The 27,460-nt window shown below is 39.4% G+C and overlaps 1 protein-coding gene across 4 annotated transcripts in view; it reads right to left on the bottom strand.

Annotated features, from left to right (window-relative positions):
• Positions 1 to 8,195: 8,195 nt before the first annotated feature.
• The window catches only part of PDS5B (PDS5 cohesin associated factor B), a 130,574-nt gene continuing 111,309 nt past the window's right edge, over positions 8,196 to 27,460 (bottom strand). For 2 of the 4 annotated variants that reach the window (XM_080377496.1, XM_080377497.1), the window contains exons 28-35: positions 27,021 to 27,140; positions 26,626 to 26,688; positions 23,724 to 23,869; positions 21,627 to 21,732; positions 14,855 to 15,297; positions 14,662 to 14,763; positions 11,532 to 11,673; positions 8,196 to 10,755 (exon numbers count right to left, since the gene is read on the bottom strand). In XM_080377496.1, coding sequence (XP_080233622.1) covers positions 10,720 to 10,755; positions 11,532 to 11,673; positions 14,662 to 14,763; positions 14,855 to 15,297; positions 21,627 to 21,732; positions 23,724 to 23,869; positions 26,626 to 26,688; positions 27,021 to 27,140 — 1,158 coding nt within the window. In that variant the 3' untranslated portion in view covers positions 8,196 to 10,719. The remainder of the gene's footprint in view (positions 10,756 to 11,531; positions 11,674 to 14,661; positions 14,764 to 14,854; positions 15,298 to 21,626; positions 21,733 to 23,723; positions 23,870 to 26,625; positions 26,689 to 27,020; positions 27,141 to 27,460) is intronic. The other 2 variants (XM_080377498.1, XM_080377499.1) reach the window with 2 other exon arrangements.

Here is a 27,460-nt window from a genome sequence, read left to right as displayed (position 1 = left end):
GTGAAGTTACTCCTCTTTGCAAACAGCTGAAATACTTTTAATTTTTTATTCACAGAGACATTTTCTCAATAAATCACCTGAACACCACCAATATCTCAAATTCAATGCATTACTTAAAAAGGCGATCTACAAGAATCTGCAAGTTTGCATTTTTTATGCGCTTCTTATGGGCCCCTTGTTCTAGGACGTTCTCAGGGTTTGAAAAGTGTATTTATTCCCTTACTCTATTCCACCATTTTTCATTTGTTACCGGTTTTCCCCTTGCATAGCTCTGGCTCTCAGCCACAGCAGATCTGTGCAAACAGGTACATGTTCCAGTGATGGTGGGAGATGAACCCTCCTTCTCAGGGACTGATTTTATTCACTGTTGCTCATCAAAGCCTCACAGGCCAGTGAACACACAGCAAAAAGCAGAGTGCATCTGCTGTTGACAACACAAGCAGAACCTTAAGAGTTTTAGACAGGCTTTTTCTTGAGATAAACTTGGTTCTCCTCATTTGTATTTATGCTATTAGACTAATGGGAAGGAACAGTATAGAGCAGAGGGGGACCCACAGCAGAAGTATCAAAAGAAATTTAGAAGATATAGAAGACACACTCTATCTAGTTGGGGGTTTTGTGCGTGCTGATTTTGGTTTTGGCACGTTACACTTACATTCCAAGTTTTCCATGACTACTGCCAATCTTTTATTGCACTCAGATGCTGCCAGCTATGTAGAGCAACGGTGCACTCTATTCTCCCGTGAGGACTTGAACTTTCTCCCTAGTTTGGGAGCTCTCCCCATCATAGCCACCAAGACCATTTCCACAGCAGCCTATGCCATATGAAGAAAAGTAGGAACCATGGTTCAAATAAGGAAACAATATACTACGCTTGTTTTGCAACCTTGTTTTCAGGGGCATTTCAGTACAGCCTGCTTCAGCACATTAAAAATGTAAATGTTTAAGAGGAAAAATAACAAGGTACAATCTAACAGGCACTGGAGATCTTCCCAATGAATATTTTCCACAGGTGCACACAGAACCCAAGACCAAGGAACACCTGGGTTTTTCAGCATATACATACAACCCACTCCCTCTCATGAACATACACACGGCAAAACTGTTCCGTTGCACTTCCTACACTGTAAGAAATGAAAACATCAGATGTTTCAGAAGACTAACAACAGAAATGGCACAAAGGAAGTAAATGCACATATCCGTAACTTTAATAACCACGGTTCTTACATTGTATTCCTCTCTGCCGTGTGAGACAGTAGTTTTCCCTTGTCATATGCAAAGCTATCATCGTTCTAGATTATCTCTCTCATACTCAGCATTTCAGCACCTCTCAGCTGCAGGGTGTATGCATAGTAGATACCAAAAGACAGGAAGCACAAGTAGAATGGTCATGTCTTTCAAAGATCACCCACTATGCATACACCAACCGTTTCTTTCAGTGAGTTGGCATGCACTCCATAAAAATGTTACACCATTTTTAGTGCAGATTGTAATTTAATAGCAATTAGCTACTGTCAAGCACAGGAAAAAGTTCTCATACGCACCCACCTGCCCACCCCATGCTGTGTACCCCATGCTGTGTGTAGTATCAGTGTTCCATCAGCTGTAGCGGTGAAGTTTGTGTGCTAAAATCTGATTTTAGATTTGTGAAAGCATGGAGAAGGCTGCATGCAGATGCACAGGGGATAACCAGAATACAGCAGATCTTCAAGCACTGCTCTTGAGAGTCATCTGCATCCTGGAAGAACCCACTCTAACCATTAACCTCCTAGAAGTATTTCATAGAAGGCCTGGACACAAACTACTATCCTGTTGTACAGTCACTGGTTAGAAATAACAGAATGTCTAGACAGAACACCTGCAGGGGAAACAAACAGCTTAAAAGATCTCCAAAGGTCTGAATCTATGCAGTGTAAAAAAAAAAAAAAAAAAAGTGTAAAAAAACCCAACAAAAAACAACAAACCACCTTCTGATTCAAGACTGTGACAGACAAATTAGACCTAAAAGCTAAAGTCTCATGAAAAAATACTTGAAGTGACTTCCTGGCCGAGATGAAACTCCCACTGCTTTTGAAATGAACACAACAGAGGAATGGACAAATGTGGCTGAAAGAGGTAATGGCTATCAGGAACATCACATTTCATTACCAAGAATATAGAATCCAGAGGATCAAACAGGGGATCTACCCTGAGGAGCCCACCATTTGTTTCAGTCATCCAGGAATTTAAACTGAGGAACACTGGGGTTTTTTTAGTCCCTTTATAACAGAATGGGGTGACCCAGCTACTTAACTACTTAAACATCCTCATCAGTCTTGAATTTAAATAGGGTGATGGGTCCTAAGCAGGGATGGCTTCAGTACTAAGGACTACTTTTTCTTACTGAGAATAGGAACTATAATAATGGTACTGTTTCCTCACGTACAGAAGCAAAGTCGTGAGTGAACTCCAGAGCACCCACGTAGTCCTTGTTTGGGAAGGCCAAAGCCACATCAGCTCCAAAAGATGGGTTTGGTAATCTACTGTGCCTCTAGAGCCCCTGCTTGAGCTGACAGATCTCAGGGCATATTGGCATAAATGAAATGCCTAGGGATACGGTGATATATCTTCAGAATAGTGTTCCCTTCCTTTAGTACTAACAATGGAGAAAGTTGTTTCTTCTGAGAACTGGAATGTGCCCAGGCCCACCTAGATATGTAAAAGGACCTGAAAAAGCAGGGGGTTTTTAGAGCAATTTTTGAAAAATGTCCCTTTTTCTCTTAGTATGGAGGTTAAAAAGACTGAGCTTCACCCCAAAACTATTCCCCACTCAAACAAGAGCTCCTGCAGGGTCAGGATAATAGACAGAAGACCATCCCTCAGTAAAGCCCATCACCTCAGTCTTAAGAGTGAATCAGTTCCTAACAGGACAAGAGACCACACAGCAGAAAAATGGCACACAAAAAGCTATTTCATCAGGAACTTTAAAGAAACAAACATGGCATTAGGCAAACTGTCCATACAAACTTAAACAGCACAGGAGGGAGAACAGAGTAGTATAGCTCCCTGAAGTCTACAAAAACATTCTCCAACCTTAAGCATCAAGTTCTTCTGGTAAATGTGCACACATGCAGAGACAAAAGGATGCAGTTCTATGTATGCTATATAAACAGTATTTCAACCTTCATTTTGTTCATTTATGCCAAGTATTCGTATATATAAACAACATATGTATATCATAAGGGTATGTGTATCAAACAGAAGGAAAGCCCTGACTGTTGAAAGCTGGTTTGCAACTCCACAGGCTCCAAGAGAAACAACTGGTTCACACGAAAAGTATGTATTTGAGGCTAAACAACATGTAAGAGCTTTCTAAGGTGAAGGCTCTGGTATGGGGCAGCAACACACTACATGTTCTATACTATTAATACCTTCCTTTTTAGGGAGTTTATAATTGGCTCTTTTAGCCCAATTTGCATAAACAGAAAACAATAAAAAACTCTACAATGACGTTCCAAATTCAAAATCAAATAGCAGCACAGAAACTAAGAAGGTTGAGTCACAAGTTTTGAACAAATGAAGGAATTAAGAATGGATTTAAAGTGTTACTTTGATACATCAAATATTTTATCTAAACTACATAGGATAGCACTGAGTGACACTAATTCTGTGTTGAGGCCATCTCTCGCTTCCTTATTTTGGGTAAGTGAAACAATGGAAACCACGCAATGGATGCTGATCTGATATTAGATACCAGTTATAAAAAAATAATACAAGCAGCACAGCAGTTTAGGAAGAACAAAACAAAATTCATTTTTAGATCTTTGCAGAAGTTAAAACACTATCCCATGCAGAATTAGTGTTATGTCCCATAACCCACTGTCACACATTTGTACCCAAATACATAATCACTAAAAGCTGATTAGATCTTCCCTAATGCAATAAACTTCATTTTCTTTCATGTTCTTATCAAAGACCACTTCTTACCAATGACTTGCTTCTTCCCTAATACACACAGCAAGAAGTGAAGTGAACTTCTGCCCAAACTACTCCAAATTATTGCTCCTTTCGGTTTACACTGTTTTGTATCTGGGAGCACACTGGCTACTTACGCCTCAGGGGAGTCCTCACTGGCCATTTCACTGGATAATGCAGGCCAGATACTGAAGACAGCTTCACAATTTTGGAGATTGTTATAACCTTGGAAGGAGCCCGGTTCACTAGATACTGGGAAACCGAGATACCCAAACGTAGCAGCAGTTCAACTACTAGTTTGCTAGTTCAACTACAGGACCTGTACACACCTTTTCCACTACGCACTGCAGCTGGGTAGTAGTTCGATGACTGCTTTTGTTTCATGACTTGATGGCTGTGAAACTAGCAGCGCGACGGCTGTATTTAGAATCACAGAGTATCTCAGGTGGGAAGAGACCTATAAGGATCATCAAGTCCAACTCCAACTCCCTGCTCCTTGCAGGACTACCTAAAACTAAACCATATATGATTAAAAGCATTGTCCAGATGCTCCCTGAATTCTGACAGGCTTGGCGCTGTGACCACTCACCTGGGGAGTCTGTTCCAGTGACCGACCCCTCTCTCAGAGAAGAACTGATGTGGCAAGTGAGAAAGATTCGGAAACCTGGCTGGTTGGGGCCTACTGAAGGCAATGAAAAGCAGCAATGACTGGGCATAAGACACACACTGTCCCATAAGAGAGGACATTATATATATACACACACATATATATGAGGGAAGGGGAGAACCATCGCAGGCTGCCAAGAAGCTACATTAAAATTAGTAGGAAAGACTGCATCATCAGGCAGGGGTTTCACAAAAAGCTGCTAAGAGAAGAGGTCACATTGAGAGATTTAATGAGAGGCACTGTAGGTGACATCCTTACTGACGGTTATATATTGCTATCTGCAGTGTGCACCTGTGAGGACTGTTGTTTGAGAGCTTGTGTTTCCAGACTGCTTCCATCTCGGCCTCTTGTGCCTCATTTTTAGCGTTGCATTTAAATGGATTCTGCCTTAACCTTATCTTCCTGCCTATGGAGGTCAGCATCCTCTTTCGCCTAACAATTCCCAAGTCCTTACTAACGATACTTGCCCTCGGCAGCAGCTATCACCCTCTTTCCACAAACACTCTGGGCACTAGGCTCAATTCTATGCGTGTTCTTACATATATTTCAACACTCCAACCTCTTCCTCCAAATGAAAGCAAGCAACATATCCTCAGTTCTCCTCTCAAATAGGTATTAACAGTGATAATACCATCATCACTAACTTAGCTTCCCTCACCTAGGCTTTCATCTGCTGTCACTGGTCTCATGCTTTCTACATTCCTACACTTTATTCATCTCCCTAGCACCTTTCAGATTAATAACTCATTTCTAATATCCCACTTCTCACCCAACACACCTCCACACACCATTGTTTTTCCATCACCTAAACCATAGGGAATATAGCAGAAGATAAATAGAAGGTAAATAAACCCATCATTTACTCTCCCTTCCTCCTCCAGCTTTTATCTTTTGAAATGGTTAGGGGAAGGACAACAGTAAATACCTTTTGAGGAAAGCAAAAAGGCAGTTTCTACTGCCTTTCAGTATGGTCAAAGGCTCCAGAGCAGTGGTGGTATACATCAGGTTCACGTAACACGTTAGTCCATCTACAGATATGGCTATAAAAAACCCCCAACCTTGGCTGCTTAAAATAAACACCTTATTATTTTATTAAACATGGATTTAAAAAGTCTTCTGTTCTTTGAAACAGCTAGTTTACAAGAATTTAATTTTGCCGAATAGAAACGTACTACAAAGAACACAGAAACCTGTAAGCTTAAAATGTATCTACCAAAGAGCCAGCTGTTCCAACCCAGACTATTTCAAGGTGCCATGACTTTAGAAGAAAGCTGGTTTATGTTATCAGCATGTCTTCTCGACATATGAAAGAAAAAATTTTTTAGGGCAAGTATGTTTCATTCTAACACATTCTATCACAATGTAAGACCAACAGAAGTCACTACTGCTTAGATTGTTACCAAGTTCACGTGATCTCTTATACTCCATGTCGTAACTGGAGCAATTGTCTTCTATCTACAGAAAATAAATAAAATGCAAAGGTACTAACAGTCTTACAGAACCTAATATATAAAACCTTCAGCTCTCTAGATCTGTTCAGAACCATGTAATAAATTTGTGAACTGCTTTTTTGCCTTTTTTAAATAATAAAATTACTTCCAAGTAAGGAGGCAGTATATTCAATAATATTGCTTTGATTTTCAAAATACCGCGTTCCTTTGTATCTACATACACGAGGTAGGACACAAGCATTGGAAATACAGCTAGCCAAATAAAACATCTTGTTATCTACCCACCAAAAAAACTGTTAACACCAAATCCAACTTATCACATGATTACTGAAATACTGATTTGCAGGGGTAGGAATCTGTATTTGAGAGACCGCTGTCCTTCTCACATAGATACAACACAATGCTGCTATCTCAGAATATATAATACACATTTTCATTATAGAAAGTGCTACTAAAAAAAAAAAAAAAAAAAAAAATCACATCCTGACTGTAGCAAAGCACTGAAAAAAATGCGAACGCAAAACCTTTTTGTTACTGCATATACACACCGTATGATACTATGTTTATGCTGCCTATATAAATATAATGGCACTTGGTGAACTCTATGCAGGGGGCAGATCTTTTAGACAGCAGAATCTGAAGTGCTTTAAAGCAAATTGGTTAGGGTTTTTTTTTCTGTATTCCTATCCCAGTTGCCAACATGCAGCTTCTTCCTTTTCCACTAGCAACAAAATACAAGAAGCTGTATTGTGCGTAATGAAGCAGGTGTCTTAAGTATACTGGACAAACTTACTGACACAGTGGGAATTCTGCTTCTGTCCATGGAATATAACCCACTTCTGTCAGCGTTAGGAAAGGGCACCTAAATTTCTAAAGGCGACATCCAACAAAGATGCAAAGAATGGAATAGCAATTTGGGAGCATAACGGGAAACAAGAATGCATTCAGGTTCTTCTACTCCTGATGAATGACTGGACACCAGGTCTTGGTCAGGTGATCTTATCATTTTGGTCATTCACCGAGCCATCAGACTAGCAGGATGGCCATCTAGAACTCACCGTAATCATGTGTTTGTAGACACGCTGCCTTGGGCAAACATGGTGGTACACCTGAATGTGTTTCTTTAAAAAATTATTCGTAAAATACGTACTGTGCCTACCTTGATGACACAGAGATATATCAATCTCTACAATACATACATAGGTGTGCGTGTATATATATGTATATATTTAAACACAGACAAGTTTTGAAAATATTTCCATCCAAAAACTCAGGAATTTGTATGCCTGGGGTATACAGTTTTAAGATGTATATATGCTCTTTTCATCACACGCCCCGTGTGCACAAGTGTTAGAATATTCAAAAATTTCATTATACTTTGTTTTGCATTTGTATTTCCATAGGATTAATGCATTTAGGAACGAGCCCCACAGAGCCACAGTGCTGTAAACTTGCAGGATCCAAAACCTACTGTGTGCGTTCACAAAAGCAGACTTTGATAATCTGTCAAAACCTATGCACACAAACAACAGCAAGAAAACTGCACATCCAGCTCTACGTGAAGTTTAATGGTGGTGGCTGTCTTAAGTTTTTTTTGCAAGTAGCTCACAAATTGAGCGTATTTTCAATGGAAATGTCTTTAAGATTAATGAGGGTTTTTTGTAAACTCCAATGTTTTTGTTCAAATAGACTGAAATGTCAAAACAGCAAATGTCAAAATACTCTGAAAAAGGGTTCAATCTTGCTAGAAAATAAAGTCCATTGGCAGAGTCAAGTATAGTTAATACAGGGTTCTGGATTATCCTAGGTGGAGGAGGTGTACTCACACTAGAGCTTTCAAGCAATTTCATGTTTTCTTCCTATTAGTGGATTAGCTAGCCCTAAATATTAATTATCTCAGTTGATGACAAGTAAAAAAAACCCCATGCTTCTGGAATCAGAGTGAATTACTCTTAAACACTAGTAGCAGGATTACAATCACTGTTTGCATTCTGCATATCAACTACAGATCACTGAAAGTTTCCTGTTGCACTGCAGCAAGAAAGCGTAACACAAATAAGCTTAATTTGCTGCAAAGTACAGCAAGATACTTCGGTAATCTTACACAAATTTCATACCGGAACTTGTTACAGTGAGTTCAATTTGATCTTTTAATGTAATACAGTACATTTTTATAAACTTGACATTATCATTGCAGAAGAGCATGCTAACTGAATGTTAGCAATTTATCTTTTATACATAATTATACTCTACTGTAGCTACTGTACGCAGATCTCAAAATGTTAGTACATAAAATATTCATTTTCTTTATATGAGATGAGAATGAACTTAGGAGAGGTTTGAATATAAGAATGAAATATTTGCTGTGCCTATTTCTCAAGAAATAATGAATTACACATTATAACCCAAGAAATCAACATTTAAATTGCAAAACTGTGTTTAAATTTACATTAAACATTATGATCAGTAATGTGCATCAATATTTGATGTTTAACCTAATCATGTTTATGCACATAAAGCCTTAAGAGTCTGCAGCAGTTTCAGCATCAATTTTTCATATTTTTGTATAAAATGGACTTAAAGGTACATCTTCCATAAATGTTTTCAGTGCAATTTTGTCAAAAAGGAAAATATAAAGCTCACTTTCAATCATTTTATACCATTAAAAAAAACCCAACAACTTGCATTTGCACTGCTGAAGCATAAGTAAGCAAGTTCTGTTGTGCCAACTATTTAAAAGTCAATCCAAATCAATCATAACTGCCTTTTTAGGCAGCACTTCCCCCTTATCCATAGGTATAAATTTTGAAAAGCTGAATACTGGAGGGGAGGGAAAGTTAAGCAGAGGCAGAATAATCTAATTGTTTATAATACCTTTCTCCATTGGTTAAAAAAAAAAAATCATAAAAAATTCTAAAGGCTTCTTTACTTGTGATCTTCTAGTTTGGAAACTGGAAAATCCGTGTTTTATTATTACCCTTTCCTGTAACCTTTACAGGCCGCCTTGCAATTATAATTTATTTATTGATAGATTCTATGAAAATGCTCCATTATTCAGCGAGATAAAATTTTCTTAAATTTGAAACTGATTTTTTCACGTTGTCAACTGTACGGGAACCAGAGGGAGAACAGCACCTGAAATTATAATCTGTGCTTGGCTAAGCATAGTGTAGTAACCTATATATTTTGGTTCAAAAACAGTTTGTAAACTGTAAAACTGCATACAGGATACTGCTTTAAGTATTTTGTTTCTATTTTTTTGCAGATTATACCTAAAAAAAACCAACCAAAACCCAAACTCTCTATAGTAGCACAAAATAAAAATGGAGCTTCATTCAAATCTTGAATACCTTGACTGCAATAATCGGCAGCTGGTTATTCAAGAAAAACTTAGCTCTTCATACCAAAAAAATTTGGCTCAAAACCCAAAAATTAAACAAAAAGTTACAATAAACTCTCAATAAAAGGTTCTCTCATGAGGCAACCTACCATATACTACTGCTAAATACGAGTTTCCAAAAAAACATTACATCCCATTTTCAGCACATTTTTCATAAACATGCAACTTCACTATAAAATACAAAACACTTGGCTCTCAAGAACAGGTTTATAAAGACACACTGCATCAATAAAATTTTTCTTTGTGATTAACTTTACATTGTAATAAGAACTGTATTTTCACTAATGTTTATATATCAGATTTCATATTATAATGTAGTAATAATTTGCTCTTTGTGAACATCATGTTCAGAAGGAAATATCTATACACATTAACATACTAGACTATTAAAAACTCAGTTACAGAATTTTATTGATACAGTAGATTAATAAAAACTGATAGGGGAAGATAAAATGGGTAGGGTATTCAGTACATTATTTAATAACACACTTTTAGAATTAAAATATTTTAAATCCTTTTTGAATTTTCAATGCCACTAGAAGTCCAGAGAAGTCTGGCATCAATACTGAGGTGTAAAACAAACAACTTCTTCCACAATTTGCATCTCTTGTATTACTCTATCCAACATTGTTCAACTGTAAAAGAAAGTAATTTAGCACCTCTGATGATAGGTAGGTGCCTAAAGGTAAACACTAGGTTAAATTCGTGAAGGAAGGAAAGACTTTTTTTTATTTTATTCTTCTTCTCAACAAATAGCGGCTTAAGAAAGTGGCACTATTTGTTCAACTGATTTTTTTTTCACAGTTAAATGTCAACAAGAGTACAAATATGAACACTGACAGATATTGCTTGAGATCAATTTTCAACAAACTGTTCTTTTTTAAATCAATAGATCCAATAAACAGTGGGGTACTGTCAGTTTAAAGCCGCAGATAAAAGCTATACAAGCACTTCAGAAGTCAGAAACATTAAAAAAAGAACTATTTACAGTTTTCTTCTTTAGTTCGTATGTCTACAAAGCCAGCGCACATTACACTTCACAAAAATCCACAGTTAATGATATCAACATGTGTGTGGCTAAAGCTCGTGACCTAGGGACTGCAAATGCAGGGGCAGTAAAAGTAAAATAAGTTTTGTCTTTTTTTCAGCAACCCCATTGCGCACTAACAGCTTCATTCAGTCTCAAGCTCTACATTAAACGCATTCTTCAAAGCTTTCACCGGGAAGGCTGATAACTACATGCTCACTCATCGCCTTTCCCTTTTGGAAGTTCTGCGACGGACCTGTTTGGAGAAGTTTGAAAAATTCAAGAATAAATATATTTTATAATGGAAAAAGTCCTTAGTCTCACAATAATGTCTGAGTAACTGCATACAGCCTCATTCATCACTCATCTTAACCACAGGTACGAGTTTCAGTTAATGACGAGGACATCACTTCATTTGCTGCATCCTTTAAGTATTCAAAAATAATCTAGTTTCCTTTTCCAGAGTTTTCATACATGCAGATGCTCCAATCATCATGTATGTCCAAAAACGTGAAGGCATTCAGTTATGGTTTTAGTATTACTACTAACGTTACTGATGTATTTGTATGAAATAAATATAAAAAAGAAACTTATTTTAACATATTTGCATATGCTGGTAAGAGAAAGAATTGGTTTAGGATTCTGCTCCAAGATCCTGTACTCATTTTCAGTACTATTCATATTGTGTGTTTGTTTTGTACAAAGAAATATTATTTACTATTATAATCTATCTGAGAACAATGGGCATGAGCTACCTGGGAAATAATTCCCAGGCAGACAGCTAACAAAAGCTATACAGAACAAAACATTTAAGATGCTCGACAAAAACTCAAAACCTGACATTTTCTAAGAAATGCAGCTTCTCTGGGAAACTACAGTGCAGCGTCACTATACAGCAGCAGCAGTTGACAACCACCTCATTCATTTTAAAGGAGGAAGGCTAAGTTCTAAGAACAGAAATCATTCTCTGAACATCAATACACAAAGGACACAACAAAGACTCACAAAGAATATCTCAGGCATTTCTCTTACATTGATTGTGGAAACTTCCTCTTCTTCCATTACTTCTTCCTGGGGAATGTCATCACTGACAGGTGAACTGCTCTGAAATACATCCATCTCTTCACTAGATTCATTCTCTTTACTGGCTGCTTGTTTGGAACGTCCCGCACGACTACGATCAGAAGAAAAATAAAGATCAGTTTCACAGTATGTGGGTCTGCACATTTATAAACTGCAGGAGAGCAAACACTCTACTGTACAAGAACAGCAGCTTTAAAAAAATTCATGTTATATAATACTTCTGTCTTACATACCTATCTAGTTCATCCATACATGGAATGAAAGAAGTGGAAACTAGGAGGGTGGACAACAGCATTTGAAAACCAAATTCTTCCAGAACAAAGGGCTAGAAATACAGAGTTGAACAATTTTTGCCTCTATAGACAAGAGAGATTTCTCTCTTTGATGCCAGAACACAGGCCAAAGAAAGATGACACAACAGTAATCGGTGAACAGGAAAAGCCAAACAGCCAGAGACAAATACTTGGGTTTGTTGGGGTTTTTTTCACCTTCTATTCAATTCCATGAACAGATGCACTCTACTAGGAGTTTATACACAACAAAATGTGAGTAACTGCATTTATGTTTTTACAGACCTGCAAGAGCCCACGTTGCTACTTATGAAATTAACCCTATAATAACGCAAATCTTCCAAGCTAGCTCATGCTAAGAGCTAGGGAAAGTTAGGATAGCAATACCTTAATCAGACCAGCCCACAATATCTTATACTGTCTTAGTCATGGGAGCTGAACCAGAAGCAAAAAGCACCCATTTGCTTAAAATGACAAGTAGCCCCCTGTCATGCCTTAAAAAAAAGCCAACTAAATATGTACCCAGAACTGCACAGCTGCACCCACACTACCATTTTGGTTTGGGTCATTAGCACAGTTCAGGGTCGGATCACTGAATCATCCTGCTTACTGTGGGTGCAGCCTTGGTGCGCCCGAGCTAAGTGACTTTGTGGATAAAATCAAACCAGAAACTCCACTCCAGGCAGACAAACATACACTTCAATTCCCAGCGGGGGCATACAGGTCCTAAACAACTGTCATGTAACAGCAACAAAGCATGCATGTGGTGTGAATTTTCAGTTCTGATAACACATTAAAATCTATACAAAATAAAATCTCTGAATTGCAAATAGTAATTAGTACAGTGGGCGTTTCAGCACCATCCAAGCAACATGACAACCTTTGAGAAACAATACAAATTAGCCCAACTCAAGCCTTCCAAGACTGATAAAAGCAACAGAATTGAAAAGGAAACGGAAGAATTATTCACCAGCTAAGTTCATCTCTTTCACATATTACAAAAATAAGCCGGTTCACATGTGCTAACTGGTAACCCAATTAGCCATCAGAAATACATTATCCACTATCACCTCATAGGTAAAATCCTAAATTCTTACGTCAAATCCATCCCCAAGGAGCCCAGAAAGCTTTAAGCATTTGAATTAAATATATTCTGTCTTGTGGTACACAGTTCTGCTCAGTCTATCAGCTCCCTTCAGTTCAAACTGTGGTAGATATGTACGTAAAACGCAGAGAAAGGTCTGCCTACAATGCACTTTGAGGATGAGGAATTACTGTCGTCTCACCTTCTTCTTGCAGAATCGGAAAAAGGATAGTTAAAATTTGGGTGATCTGATCACAAAAAAATAAAAAATACACACAATATTTTTTTGGATGAAATCTAGAACAGACCCAACAACTCTGAACACTGAAACAACTTACTTGGGCTCCTCAGGCCAGGAACAATATACGTACACATGAACAAGAGCTATGCGGCTGTTACTGACCACGTGTACTGATACCGTTTACCTTCTGTTTAAAATGGGGTCAAAAAACCACACTGAGTTCACTGAGAAGTGAATCAGAAGCTACTTAAGTATTCGCTGAAGCACGTCTTTGGCAAATGGCACATAGCACAACACCCAACATAACTTGCTGGCATGTCTTCTCTGCGTGGCAGTAGCAGCTTCCAACTCTTGTTCCTGTACATATAGCAGTGATTTCTGTAGTAACCCAGACAGCACTGGGACCTCTACTTCTGGTTACAGTGTAAAGGAGCAGGAGAGGTCTGACCCGAGCCAGGGAAACAGAACAGTGGAAAGGTCGGGATATTGTGTGTGCAAAATGCTAGAACATGAAATGCTGTGTGAAGCTACAGCTGAACTGAGGGTACACAACTGTTTAAGCAAAGATCTCTGGCATGGAAGATCTCCAGAGACAGGCAAATCAGTACATTGAACTGCCAGAGGAAGATCAACATGACGCTAATCAAGCCCAGAAGCTAGAACAACAACCACGTAATACAGTATGTCAGACTGAAGATGTGTGTAAGTAGCGCGCTAAGTAATGTATCACCAGGTTCTGGAAAAGTATCTTGCACATCTGTCCCATGAGCTGCAGTTTGGTACCAGTGGACGGATAAGTCCTGTCCGCTTGTACACCTCTGCTTTACATATATTCCATATATACGTACAGAAAAGGTAGAGATACCTGTAGCTTCCTACAGTAGGCACAAGAAAACGAAGATAGCCACAGAATTTACCTTTATTTTGGAGCTTAATACACCTCAGAACTTTCCAGAGCTACTATCCTTCATAGATTGTAGCACATTTTATTCATTTGGAAATGATTGAAGTGGATAATAAGAAGGCCACAAATTAGAAAGTAAGTGAATATTTATCTAAGGAGAATCAGAATAACTCATTTCTCCACAATACTGTTTCACCACAGTAACAATTTGATTCTTCCTCCCCATCCAAAACAAATGGGAGCATTTTTCGACCCTTAAAGTCCTAACAAAGCCTTGTCTTCAAGGCCCTCATGTGCTTGATAGTCTTTTCTCCTAGAAGAGCAAAAGCTGTATATATGCTACCTGAGCGCATTAAAGATACTCGTAGCATCTTGCTCTGATTTGAGATGGTCTAGGAGAAGTAGCTAGGGAAGACATTTTAGAAATAACAATGGCAATTTATCTTCTTAACCGTCAATTAAAGTATTCTGAAATATTTTCAGTAAATCATTGTTTGGGGGCACAGAGGCATATTTTTAATTTTCACTAAACACAAATTTAGAAAATATTCACCACTTACACTTTTTTTTGCTGTGATGGTGGTGTTTTTGATGGCCTTCCTCGTCTTTTCTGTGGCGTAGACTGTGCTGATTCAACTGTACTAGTTTCAGATGGTTCTGCTCTGTTTTGAGGAAGACCCAAATTGCAAAGTATCAAATTATAACTAACGTCCAAGGATAAAAAAGATGCAGCTTACAAGAAGACGGACTTACCTCTGCTGTGTTCTTTTCTGCGTCCTATTTTGCCTGCCTTTTGGTTTTTGTTCAATGTTTTCAGTTTGCCTTTCTTCCTCCTCCTCCTCCTCCTCTGCTGCAGCTGCTGGTGGTTGTTTTTTTTTGCTCCTTTTTGATGACTTTGCTACTGGTTCTTCCTTTGGTGTTCCCCCATTGTTTGCTTTGGGAGGGCGTCCTCTTCTTCCTTTCTTTGGTGGACTGTTCTGTTCATCCTCACTTTCTATTACATCTTCTTTTAGCCTTTTTTCCTCTTGCCATTGTGTTTCATCAGGTTCTGAAACAACTGCAGGTCTCTTCCTTCCCCGTTGACTACCTCTAAGTTTCTGCTCTTGACCCAGTTTATTCAGGTCGTCTATGCTTAGTTTCTCTTCTGAATCTGTAATAGCTGCTTTCTTCCTTCCTCTAGGCTTCTCCATCTCTGACTGAAAAGGTAAGATTGCATGTTTAAATTAAAAAAATTAAGCTGCCGTAATAAACTTTCACATATGCAAAAGATACAGAAACTTCCCCCAACAAGACAAAGAGCCTTCAAGTTACAAAAGATGTTTACTAAGATTGTCTACCATAACCATTTAGAAAACCTTTGCAAAAGTATAATACACATACATACATATAAAATGCCAGACAAAAGAGAAAGATTATTTCAAAGGTGAGCAGTTAAAACACTGAAGTGTGCGATGTCTTCCTCATTTGTATCCTCAGCTGTTGTCAAACACAATTGGCTAGAATATCCGTAACTGCATTTTTATCAATTACAGAATAGCTTGGGTCTGAAGGGACCCCTAAAGATCGCCTCATTCCAACCCCCCTGCCCTGGGCAGGGACACCTTCCTCTAGACCAGGCTGCTCACAGCCCCATCCAGCCTGGCCTTGAGCACTGCCAGGGATGGGGCAGCCACAGCTGCTCTGGGCAACCTGTGCCAGTATCCTACCACCCTCACTGTAAAAAAGCTCTCCCTTATGTCCAATCTAAACCTTCCTGCTTTCGGTTTAAAACTGTTGTCCCTTGTCCTGGCACTGCAGGCCCCGGTAACAAGTCTTTCTCAGTCTTTCTTACAAGCCCCCTTCGTATATCGACAGGCCTCAATAAGGTCTCCCTGGAGCCTTCTCCAGGCTGAACCAGCCCAACTCTCCCAGCCTTTCCTCACAGGAGAGGTGTTCCAACCCCTGGCCGCTTTTTGCGGCCCTCTCCTCTGGACCCACTCCAACAGCTCCGTGTCTGTCTTGTAACGGGGACCCCAGAGCTGGACGCGGGACTGCAGGTGGGGTCTCACCAGAGCAGAGGGGCAAAGTCACCCTCCTTGACCCGCTGGCCACGCTGCTTTTGGTGCATCCACGGATGCAGTTGGCTTTCTGGGCTGCAGGCCCAAATTGCTGGTTCACGTCCAATTCTTCGTCCACCGGTGGCCCCGAGTCCTCCTCTGCAGGGCTGCTCTCAATCCCTTCACCCCCCAGTCTGTACTGGTGGTGGGGATGGCCCTGAGTCAGGTGCGGGACCTTGCGCTTGGCCTTGCTGAGCTCATGAAGTTCACATGGACCCACTCCTCAAGCCTGGCAAAATCCCTCTGGATGATATCTCTTCCCTCAATTATATCAAGAAAGGCAGAACCCTTTCTGAATCGTAAGTTTCAGAACAGAAGCTATTCCTTCACCTCTCCATGCTTTAGTTCACTAAGCGCACAATAAAGAGCCATAAAGAAAGCAAAGATTTCAATATGCAGCTATTGGGGCCAGAAGAAGACTCCTATCAACCCTACTCGTGGAAAAAAGTCACCATTTCATGGGGACCATGACCATTCATTTTGGACCATTTCATGGTCCAAAAAGTCTAAATACTTACAGAATTTCAGTTTCATAGCAATGTTTACTTGAAACTGACATTACTGGATTTCAACACATACAAACACTCATTTATTAGTATTTACCCATTGCAATTTAATCTACATAATGACAGTTATGCCACTCAAAACCCAAACCAACTTAAAAGAAATTGAAGGACAATAATTACACTAGAAAAAATAAGAAAAATATTTGAACAATGATGTCACCTTGTGTCAGTTCATGACTTCAGTGATGAAACTGTTGATCTAGATCACTGATATCCTTGTTTACTCCCTGTTCTATTTGCTTTTGCAGTGGTTGTGCACATCTGTCACTGCAGCTGCTTTTAGTAGGTAAGCAGTTGTAGGCAAGTTACAAAGTATAGTTTCTCCCTCGGGTTAAACGCTGTCCTACAACTTTAGAACTAACATGTTACTATCTGGACAAACATCCTGAATAGTGGGATCTTTAAAACATGGGCCCTTCTGCTCCCCAATTAAAATTCTGCTTCTCAGTTAATGCTTGCTATAACCTGCTCCCCAGCTCCACAACACCAAGGAGTTCTGAACCAATGACCTTAAGCAGCTTGCTTACATATTCAAAGTGAAATACAAATGCCTTCAAAATTAAATACTGAACTGTATTCACTTTATCACTTAGCTTTGTCAGTTACCTACTCAACCTAATGCTTCTAAACACAAATTGCATGCCAGCAGCTGTTAGGACTCCCAGACTTTTCAAGCTTTACAGCTGAAATGACAGATTGATACAGGAAGGATCAGAAGTGTTATTTTTTTGACAAAAGATTCCTCATTTTTCTGATTTTGCAATAAGCCGGTTTGCTTTTCCCACAAGATGCCACAGTATAAGATGGTTATTTACACATCAAGACAAACAAAAATTCAGAATGTTTTTACTAGTTAGTAGCTTATGGCCAAGCAACCTAGAAAAATGCAACAGACTGACGTAATGACAGAACAGAGAAATGTCAGAGACAGTCAAAAAAATAAAACAGCAGTGACAGCAGGTATAGGACAGCCTTAATGCATTCTTAAAAGTCCAATTATAATGAATCGATTGTTCGTACGCATACCCCAAAGACAACAAAACTTACAGACTGCCAACTATCATTAAGGCACAAGGAATCATCGTTTACTAGTGGTATATGAAATTCTTATTATTTGAACTGCTCTCAGAACTACAATACAATTACAATTTTCTTCAGCGGTTTATTTTTCTGTATTCTGATACAGGTGTGAAAACTGCTTGAGACAATATTTAGCTTGTCTATAGTTTCATTAAGATATTAAAGCACTACATCTGAGTGAAAGTAAAAATAATTTGTTATATCTTCATTAGGAACCTTCAACAATACTGATCTACAGAAATACAGAAATCCATTAGTAAGGACAAGGCCACCACTTTTGAAGGCCTACCACTCTCAAAGGCCTTGGTTAGTGGTCATTCACAACCTCTCTGAGACACATACATGTCATTTCCCCTGAATGATCCTACCACTGTAAAAGAGCATAGCAAGGACATCATCCTGATACCCCTTGGGGTTCACTGTTCTCCCAGAACAGTTTATTTAACAGCAAAGGCAATGTGCTTCTTAATGATTAAGGCTATTTTACATCATACTGCATTGTATTTGTCTGTAAGTATCAGTTAGTTAGCTTACTCTGCCCTAAAAGCCTGCTGCAGACCATGTAACGCACAACCAGACAGCTTTAAAGTCACGCTGCAACCTCTACTTATGATACCTGGCATTCAGAACCAAGCTTTTTCCTGCCTTCACTGCAGTACAAGTTGCATGCAAGAAAACAGAATCCATAAGGCTATTCAGATAAACTCTTCCTTGAATTCTAAATCAAATGTCGAACCATGATGCCCTCTTGGTATTCTAGGTAACCAGAAAAGTAACAGTTGCTATTCCTTAAGGCTGTTGAAAGGAAGACACATCTGGCTGGAAAAAAGAGACCATACCTTAGCACCAGTGACAGGAAAGTACAAAAAAAAAGGCGAGAACTATAATGCATCAAAACTGAGGTATTATCATTTTGCTAGTTACAAGCAAGAAACCATGTATGATACAAACTTCTACAACCTCAGAAGGCAATCTAAAATTTCAGACAGGTTAAACTGCTCTTCCAAAACTCCAGTACAGTTGATCATTCTCAAGCTAATCCAATTAATTCTTCCAAAGCTGTATTTCAAGTAAAAGTCAAGCATATGCAAAAAAAAAATAAATAATGCTGTATTGGAGAAAAGTCGTCCAAGGAAGCTATCAACTTGAACATGATCCCAAACGTTTCACCAACAAACCCTGAGAATGAGACAAATTGCAGACTAATTCTCATCCACCTAGCTCCAGCAAAACCTACCCATCAATACTACCAATATCCTGCAAATTGTAACCGATAACCTTGAAAGATTACAGGAGCTGTCAGTACAATGCAAAAGTAATGCACACACAGGCCCTCTCTGCCTCAGCTTTCTATAGTAAAGAAACTTTCTATAGTAAAGTTCTCTGGGTACCCAACCCCTGAGCTGGAAGACAGGGAGAGGGAGCAGAATGAAGCCCCCATAATCCAAGGGGAAATGGTCAGTGACCTGCTGCACCACTTAGACACACACAAGTCTATGGGGTTGGATGGGACACACCCGAGGGTACTGAGGGAGCTGATGGAAGGGCTCACCAAGCCACTTTCAATCATTTATCAGCAGTCCTGGCTGACTGGGGAGATCCTGGTCAGCTGGAAGTTAGCAAACGTGACACCCATCTACAAGGGTCGGAAGGAGGATCCAGAGTACTACAGGCCTGTCAGCCTGACCTCGGTGCCAGGGAAGGTTGTGGAGCAGGTCATCTTGAGTGCCATCACTTGGCATGTACAGGACAACCAGGGGATCAAGCCCAGCCAGCCATGGGGTTATGAAAGGCAGGTCCTGCTTGACAAACCTGACCTCCTTCTGTGACAAGGTGACCTGCATAGTGAGTGAGGAGGGAAAGGCTGTGGATGTTGTCTACCTGGACCTTAGTAAAGCCTTTGAGACTGTTTCCCACAGCATTCTCCTGGAGAAACTGGCTGCTCACAGCGTGGGTGGGTGCACTCTATGCTGGCTTAGAAGCTGGCTGGCTGGCTCAGCCCTAAGAGTGGTGGCAAATGGAGTTACATCCCACTGATGGCCGGTCACAAGTGGTGCTCCCCAGGGCTCAGTGTTGGGGCCAGTCCTGTTTAATCTCTTTATCCATGAGCTGGACGAGGGGATCGAGTGCACCCTCAGTAAGTTGGCAAACATCATCAAGCTGGGGGGGAGTGTTGGTCTGCTGGAGGGCAGGAAGGCTCTGCAGAGGGGTCTGGGCAGGCTGGGCCGATGGGCCAAGGCCAACTGTATGAGGTTCAACCAGGCTCAGTGCCAGGTCCTGCACCTGGGGCACAACAACCCCACGCAACTCTACAGGTTTGGGGAAGAGCGGCTGGAAAGCTGCCTGGAGGAAAAGGATCTGGGGGGTGGCATGGACAGCCAGCTGGGTATCAGCTGGCAGTGTGCCCACATGGCCAAGAAGGCCACTAGCATCCTGGCTTATATCAGAAAGAGCATGGCCAGCAGGATAAGGGAGGTGATCATCCCCCTGTACTCAGCAGCACCGGTGAGGCTGCACCTCGAATCCTGGGTTCAGTGTTGGGCCCCTCGCTGCAGGAGGGACGTCGAGGTGCTGGAGTGTGTCCAAGGAAGGGCAGCGGGGCTGGGGAAGGGGCTGGGGCACAAGTCTGATGTGGAGTCACTGAAGGAACTGGGGTTGTTGAGCCTGGAGAGGAGGCGGCCCACAGGTGACTGCTCTTACCAGCTACGTGTAAGAGGTTATAGGAAGGTGGGGGTCGGTCTCTTCTCCCAAGTAACTGTCCTGGTTTTGGCTGGGACACAGTTAATGTTCTTCTTAGTAGCTGGTGCAGTGCTGTGTGTTGGCCTTGGTGTGAGAATAATGTTGATAACACACTGATGTTTGTAGTTGTTGCTGGGTAATGTTTATACTAAGTTAAGGATTTGTCAGTTTCTCAGGCCCTGCAACTGAGAAACAGGTAGGGGACACAGTTGGGACTAGCCAAAGGGATATTCCATACCGTAGAATGTCATGCTGAATATATAAAAGAGGGGAATGAAGAAGGAAGCCCGGGGGGGACAACACTCAGAGTGATGGTGTTTGTCTTCCCAAGTAACCGTTATGCATGATGGAGCTCTGCTTTCCTGGAATGGCTGAACAGTGGCCTGCCAGTGGGAAGTGGTGAATGAATCCCTTGTTTTGCCCTGCTTGCATGTGTGGCTTTTGCTTTACCTATTAAACTGTCTTTATCTCAACCCATGAGTTTTCTCTTTTACCCCTCTGATTCTCTCCCCATTCCCACTGTAGGAGGGGAGTAACTGAGCAGCTGCACGGTGCTTAGCTGCCAGCTGGGGTTAAATCAAGACAGTGACAAGCAACAGGACAGGAGAAAACTGCTTCAAGTTGCACCAGGGGAGGTTTAGATTGGATATTAGGAAAACTGTCTTCACTGAAAAGGTGGTCAAGCACTGGAACAGGCTGCCCAGGGAGGTGGTTGAGTCACCATCCTTGGAGGTGTTTAAAAGACTTGTAGTTGTGGTGCTTAGGGGCCTGGTTTAGTGGTGGACTTGGCAGTGCTGGGTTAATGGTTGGACTCTGATCTTGAGGGTCCTTTACAACCTAAATAATTTTATGAAAAACAGACAAACAACCCTTTTTTTCATTGCATTTTCACATCCAACTCTAAGCACATTTTCCAGTAGTTTATAACATTAACTCAGTTTCATGTTTCAGCATATTTTCTTGAATGACATCAAGTACCACCACATTCATTTTTGATTTAAAGTCCTTAAAGTGAAAGATCTGCAATGCAACCAAACAGCTCACCCTTACAAGATCAGAGTCGTCCCTTTTGTCAGTTTTCTTCCCTGGTAAGGGCGAAGCCAGTGTGAATTCTTCATTTTCACTGTGGTCCATTTCAGTACTGTCAAGCCTAGAACAAATAAACATTTATTTTCCTCATTATTATAACACAGTGGGAAATCATTAAAAAAAATATATCAAGAACAACAATCTTCACAAGTCAATCTACTCCTAAACCATGTACAATCTGGCAGAAAAAAACCTTTTACTCTGGCTACTATAGCCACCATATATCACAAGCTAGAACATCTAAATCTCAGGATAAAGGTGTCAATGGTAAGCCAAGCTGAATTTTCTTTCTTTGCAGGGAAAGATAAGCAGCTTTTTGAAACAGAAGCACCTTACTGAGTTTCAAGAGATCTGCATACACTTCCCTATACCAATCAAAGATCCCCACAGACAGACCAGCCAAAGTATGCACACTTGCCTGTGGTGAGGTTTAGGCAATAAACCGGCAGATCTAAATTTCAGAGACCAGTTCATCCCTCAGGTTTCTGCTGTCAGAGCCACATTTCATTTTTATTTCAGTTTCTACGTTATGTAAATGTGGACAATAGTACCTCCTGTGTAAAACACTGAGGCCCACAGATAAAACGACATATACAAACACCAATACTCAAGTAATTTCATTGCATCTGTGCTGGGGCAGGTAGAAGCAACATTTTTAGACAACAGGCATGTTTTTCAATGAAAAGAAACATGCTATGCACTGAATGGAAAGTGTTATTCAAACATACAAACTGTTAACTCCCTGGCCCGGGCACTGCATAGACCGAGAAAGATGTTCTCACTCCAAGTATAACATCTGTAATAACTGTGATGTAATTGGAAGCTCAGTTTTTATACATAGTCTTAACAGATGCAAGCTCGCCAGTATATGTTCAGTCAGACTGAACTGGAAATGCCATGCATACCAAATAATTACCATCACTTCTACAGGACTTTTCTTCTTTGGTACCTCCATGCAAAACGCTAATGAGTTTAACTTAGGTGAACTGGGGAGATCATGAAAATGACAGAACATATCAGGCTGCAAGTGCAGCATTTTAGTTGTTTTTTTTTTTAAATGAACTGGGGGTAGAACAGTATTGGTCTCGGATTCATTTTGCTAGAAACAGAGAACAATCTGGATTCCGACCTGTCTGTAGCCAATAATGTATTTCAGCATGTGAACCTGCATGACTTGTAATAAATAAGCCTTTCTGTGGACTCTTGAACTCTTCCATGTAGTTGAGTACGTCTGGTAAAACACTACATTGTATTTATAATTGATACTATATATTAAATAGCCACAGAAGCACCAAATGAGAAATGTTATTTCCAAACATAACATTTCCTCACAGTCTTGAAGGAATGTGAGAAAGTATGAATAGTGGGCACTATACAACCTCTAAGTGTCTGGAAAAAAAAATTGATAATGTGACTTTTAGTTAAAAAATTAACATATGAAGATACAGTAACTAGAGTAATCTAAAAAATTGACACAGAACAAGCTATGGTTTTTAAAGACAGATAACTAGAAGACAGCTTCTGTAGCATTACGGTACATTCCCCTCTCTATTACAGAAGGAATCTAACATCCAAACATATTCATCTGCAAAGTCCAGAACGAATTTAGAGAGGAAGAAGTCACGTGGGATCACCACAGTGGCCTAGCAGTCCTCACTGTCTATGATACGTTGTTAATATTACAGCAGGCCGCCAGGTTGCCAGGAACTGCAGATGTATGCATACATACACATTTGTATATATGCGTGTATAAACATACACACATGTTGGGGGATTATATATCTCTCTATAAAATAAACATGAGGCTCTCCTTCCATCCTACAGCCAAATTTGGATGTGATTTGATTCTAGGTTGTTGGGGTTTTTTAAAGCAAATTTATTTCTGGGGTTAGAAAGCCGAATTCATGGTTTCAGTTACACCAACATGGTACTATAACTTTACTTCAAATAAGATAATAGAATTCTGTTTCTCACTTAGAAAACATTCTAGAAAAATTCAAAGTTTCCATTACAAATACTTGAAATATCAAAGCTCCTTTGTTGTCTACCAACCTCCCTTTGATCCTTCCTGGAGAGCTTGGATTTGAACTGCTGCTGGCATTGCTTACAGTTTCCATTCGTGAAGATTTGGATTGAGACTGCTTGCCTGCTGACGAAAGAGGCTTATTAACTGCTCCAAGAACATTGGCTGCTTTGGGCTGAAACCAAAAATATATTTCCTTTATTTCAAGCTACACATTTAGATATTGTTAACATGTACAGTATTTACAATTTTACAGATTTCACTTTTTGCAATCAGTATCTTAATTTTAACACAAAGCAATAAACATTTGCATGTGAAAGTTACAACAGACACCAAAAGGAAGCTGACAAAGCTGTAATCTAATAGCTAGCTGCCACCAAAAATGGTGGTATTCTCTCTATGCTTATATTCTGTCCTCTTCTCATTGATAGTACTGGGTGCTCACCTGACCTTGCAGTAAGCCACTTCAGCACTTTTTGTGCAGTTTCCTTTCTGCTGATCTAGCTGCCTGATCCAGCTCACCATTTGGATTAGGCAAGCATCTGTACTGGCAAAACAGAAATAGCAGTAGGACAGCCCTTTCAGCAAAGAACCCATTAAACTGGCTTAACTGTAATGGCAAACCACACTATTTTCAACTGGCAATGAATGAGAATCTCAAAAATCAAACACTGTGGAGAAGACTCTGATACTTCATGCACAGGTTTAAAAATGCCAGGCTTTTAGTAGGTGCCAAAACTTCCAGACACTGTTAAGCTTCAGGTTATTCATTTAACTGGATTATCTTTCAGACATGCCAAATACCTCCAGCTTATACTAACTTTTGAGAGAGCTGAAAGAGTTCAGTTACTTCTAAAGAGAATACACCTTTATGCCAAACACCCACGTACAAAAACATTGATTTAAAGACCATTCCCTATGTTTCTCATTATCTAGGACGATGTGTCTTCTATTTCAATATTAAAGTTTAGCTATGTTTGAAGTTAGCAACAGCTGAAAAATAAAAAGTTCAACAAGCACATCATAGCAGCTTTGCATGTCACTTTTTCTGAGATACGCACCATGGATGTGCTGGTTATACTTTTATAGCCAGAGGGAATTTTACACTTACACCAAAGATTCTCTCTGCACCGAGTACAAGAAAAACAGCATATCCCTTTCAAAAATAAACCTTGGAGAACAAAATCCAGTTTAAGAATGTACATCTATGAGTTTAGAACTTAACATTAATCAATAAAAAAATATAGAAAGAGCTCAAAAGAAGAGGTATGTTCAAATTCACACTGGAGTGGGCTTCCTACTAAGGAGGGACTAATGTTAACAGGGCTGCACGAACAGCTCCTCCCTTACCACAGAACCTACACTCAAAGCCTTGCTGCCCTCAGATGCTGTTCCATGTTTGTATCATCCCCACTAACAACCCACTCAAGCTAATCTTCCATTCCCCAAAATGAGACTCCCTAGACCAACTCACAATTCATGTTACTTTTATGATGGTAAAGCAACTAAAATTTTTGGTGGTCAAATACACTTCTTCTGTTTGTTACAAAATTTCAGAACAACAAGAAAGGTGCTGGAGTACCTGGCACTAGAAATTTAAAATATAAAAATATAATAAATAATAAAAGCTACCTTAGGGTTCAAAAGAATTTATGTTAGGATAGATGAGAGAGATGAAGCTATTGGAGAGAGTCCAGCAAAGGGCCACGAAGATGAAGACGGGACTGAAGCATTTCTCATTTGAGGAAACTCTGAGAGAACAAGAGCTTTGGACTAGAGGACCTCCAGAGCTCCATCCTCAAACATTCTGTGATTCTGTGACTTTTTGCAATACCACAAAACAAGTTTCTTCTTTAATATTGTCACAGTACATAGTGTAATATATTAAGTTTGGGACAAACTACCAGTAATTTTTTGTCAGAAACTGAATGACACAATATTGACTACTGATCAGAAACTGGAAGACACGCGGCTTCCTTTTAAAAACTTCTGTGCCTTTCAATAAGTGAATCTCTATCTAATACATGGACTTCAAATAGATGTGCAATGCAGTGATGATATATAGTCCAATGAAAAAATGTTGGCTTTCAACTTCTAATCAAGAAGACGCTCCTGTACATGTGCGCTTTTTCCTAACTTGCATTTCTCCTCTGTTAGTAAGTCACTAGCTTTCAGCTAATGCTTCAATAGAAGTTAAGGGTAATGAAGATGCAGTGCTGTTGTTTCTTTTGCAAGGTAGCAAATGAATGTTCTCCTGTAGTCTAGAACAGGACACATTAATCCAGATAAAAACTACAATTTGTCTTTTCCTTTACTAGACTTTAGTTTTACTCTAAAGAGTACCTGGGTTTAGTTTTACTGAAGAACAAATATTGTTCTTTGCCATTCAACAACACACATTTTTAGAAAGAATAAATATAACCATAATATAACCATAGAACAGCCAGATATCTTGTAAGATACTGTAAACTGGTATTGAGCTTCGCCAAAGATTAATTTATGTGCTTTTAAAAATCATTTATATTAGCGTTTTACATAGCTGTCACTTCATACGCAATATTGCAGTCCTCTACAGAAAAAAAGATTAACCATTTTGGAAACTTGTCAAATGTCAAATATTATGGATATTTAAAAAAAAAAAAGTAAGATGACAGGCTTTGCCTACTGTTACCACAACCCGGTGTAAACAGCAGCAGTTTTCCTTTCTACCTGTCTCTTTCCACATCTTTACTAACATTTGGTATATAAACTTTTTGGGCAGAAACAATTTATTTTCTTAAACTTAAAGTGTTTCATTAACTACATATCAGTTTTCTCAAAACAAAAAAAAAAGGAAAAAAAAAAAAGAAATTAAAAAGAAAGAGGAATAAAAGCCAAACCATAACCACGAACAGCACCAAAAAATCCCCCAAACCTCCCTGCCACACATACCTTTCCAGGAGTGAAAAAAGACTTCATTTCCGGAGGAAGGTAATTTTTCGTGTTACTGAAATTCTGTAAGGAGGGTAGGGGGATGAGAAGGGAGGGGGAAAAAAAAAAAAAAGAAAAAAGAAATAATAGATTAACAAGATATATACATTTTGGAAGTAATACCAAAAGACCTTCTTTACATCTTTTACGCTTTTGAACTTTTAAACCTAAACAAGAATATCTCAGGGAGGTAAGAAATCAGTGTGTGTACAAAAACATATACGTACATAAATTTTCAACTACATTGTAATAGGGAGAAGTCTGAAATTACAAAAACAATTAAAAGAACCCCTGAATTACAACTAAGAAAGATCTGAACAGACTTATCTCAGGGAAAAATTAAACGTCAAGTATACCTTGTCAGGTTGTGTAAAATATCTGGCTGGAAGCACAGGGTCTTTAGGGGATTCCAAACTGTATGTTGTACTCTTTGACATAATGATATTCATAGCTACATCACAGACCGTGTACAGTTTCTGTAAGTAATAGAATTTAAAAACAAAACAAATAAGTTTAGAAGTTCATTGCAAATATTTAGAAAAGACAGTATCTTTTGAGCACAGAACTATGAGAACACACAGTTTAAAAGCAATCACCTTAAACATTTAACATTAGCCTGCATCTTAAACAGTGTATTGTGGGATAATAAAACATAGGAGCAAAAGACAAAAGCACTGTAGGCCCAGCAGTTGAAGAGAGCTAGCTAACATTATCTTTCTATGCTTCAGAACAGTATGTGCCATGGTTTCAAAGACAAAGCTTATTAAAAAAAAATAATAATTCACCTCTGTGGGAA

This window comes from Falco punctatus (genome assembly GCF_963210335.1).
Source record: "Falco punctatus genome assembly, chromosome: 2".
NCBI lineage: Eukaryota > Metazoa > Chordata > Aves > Falconiformes > Falconidae > Falco > Falco punctatus.
Note: the sequence above shows the minus strand (reverse complement) of the source record. Positions and strands in the feature narration are given on the sequence as shown.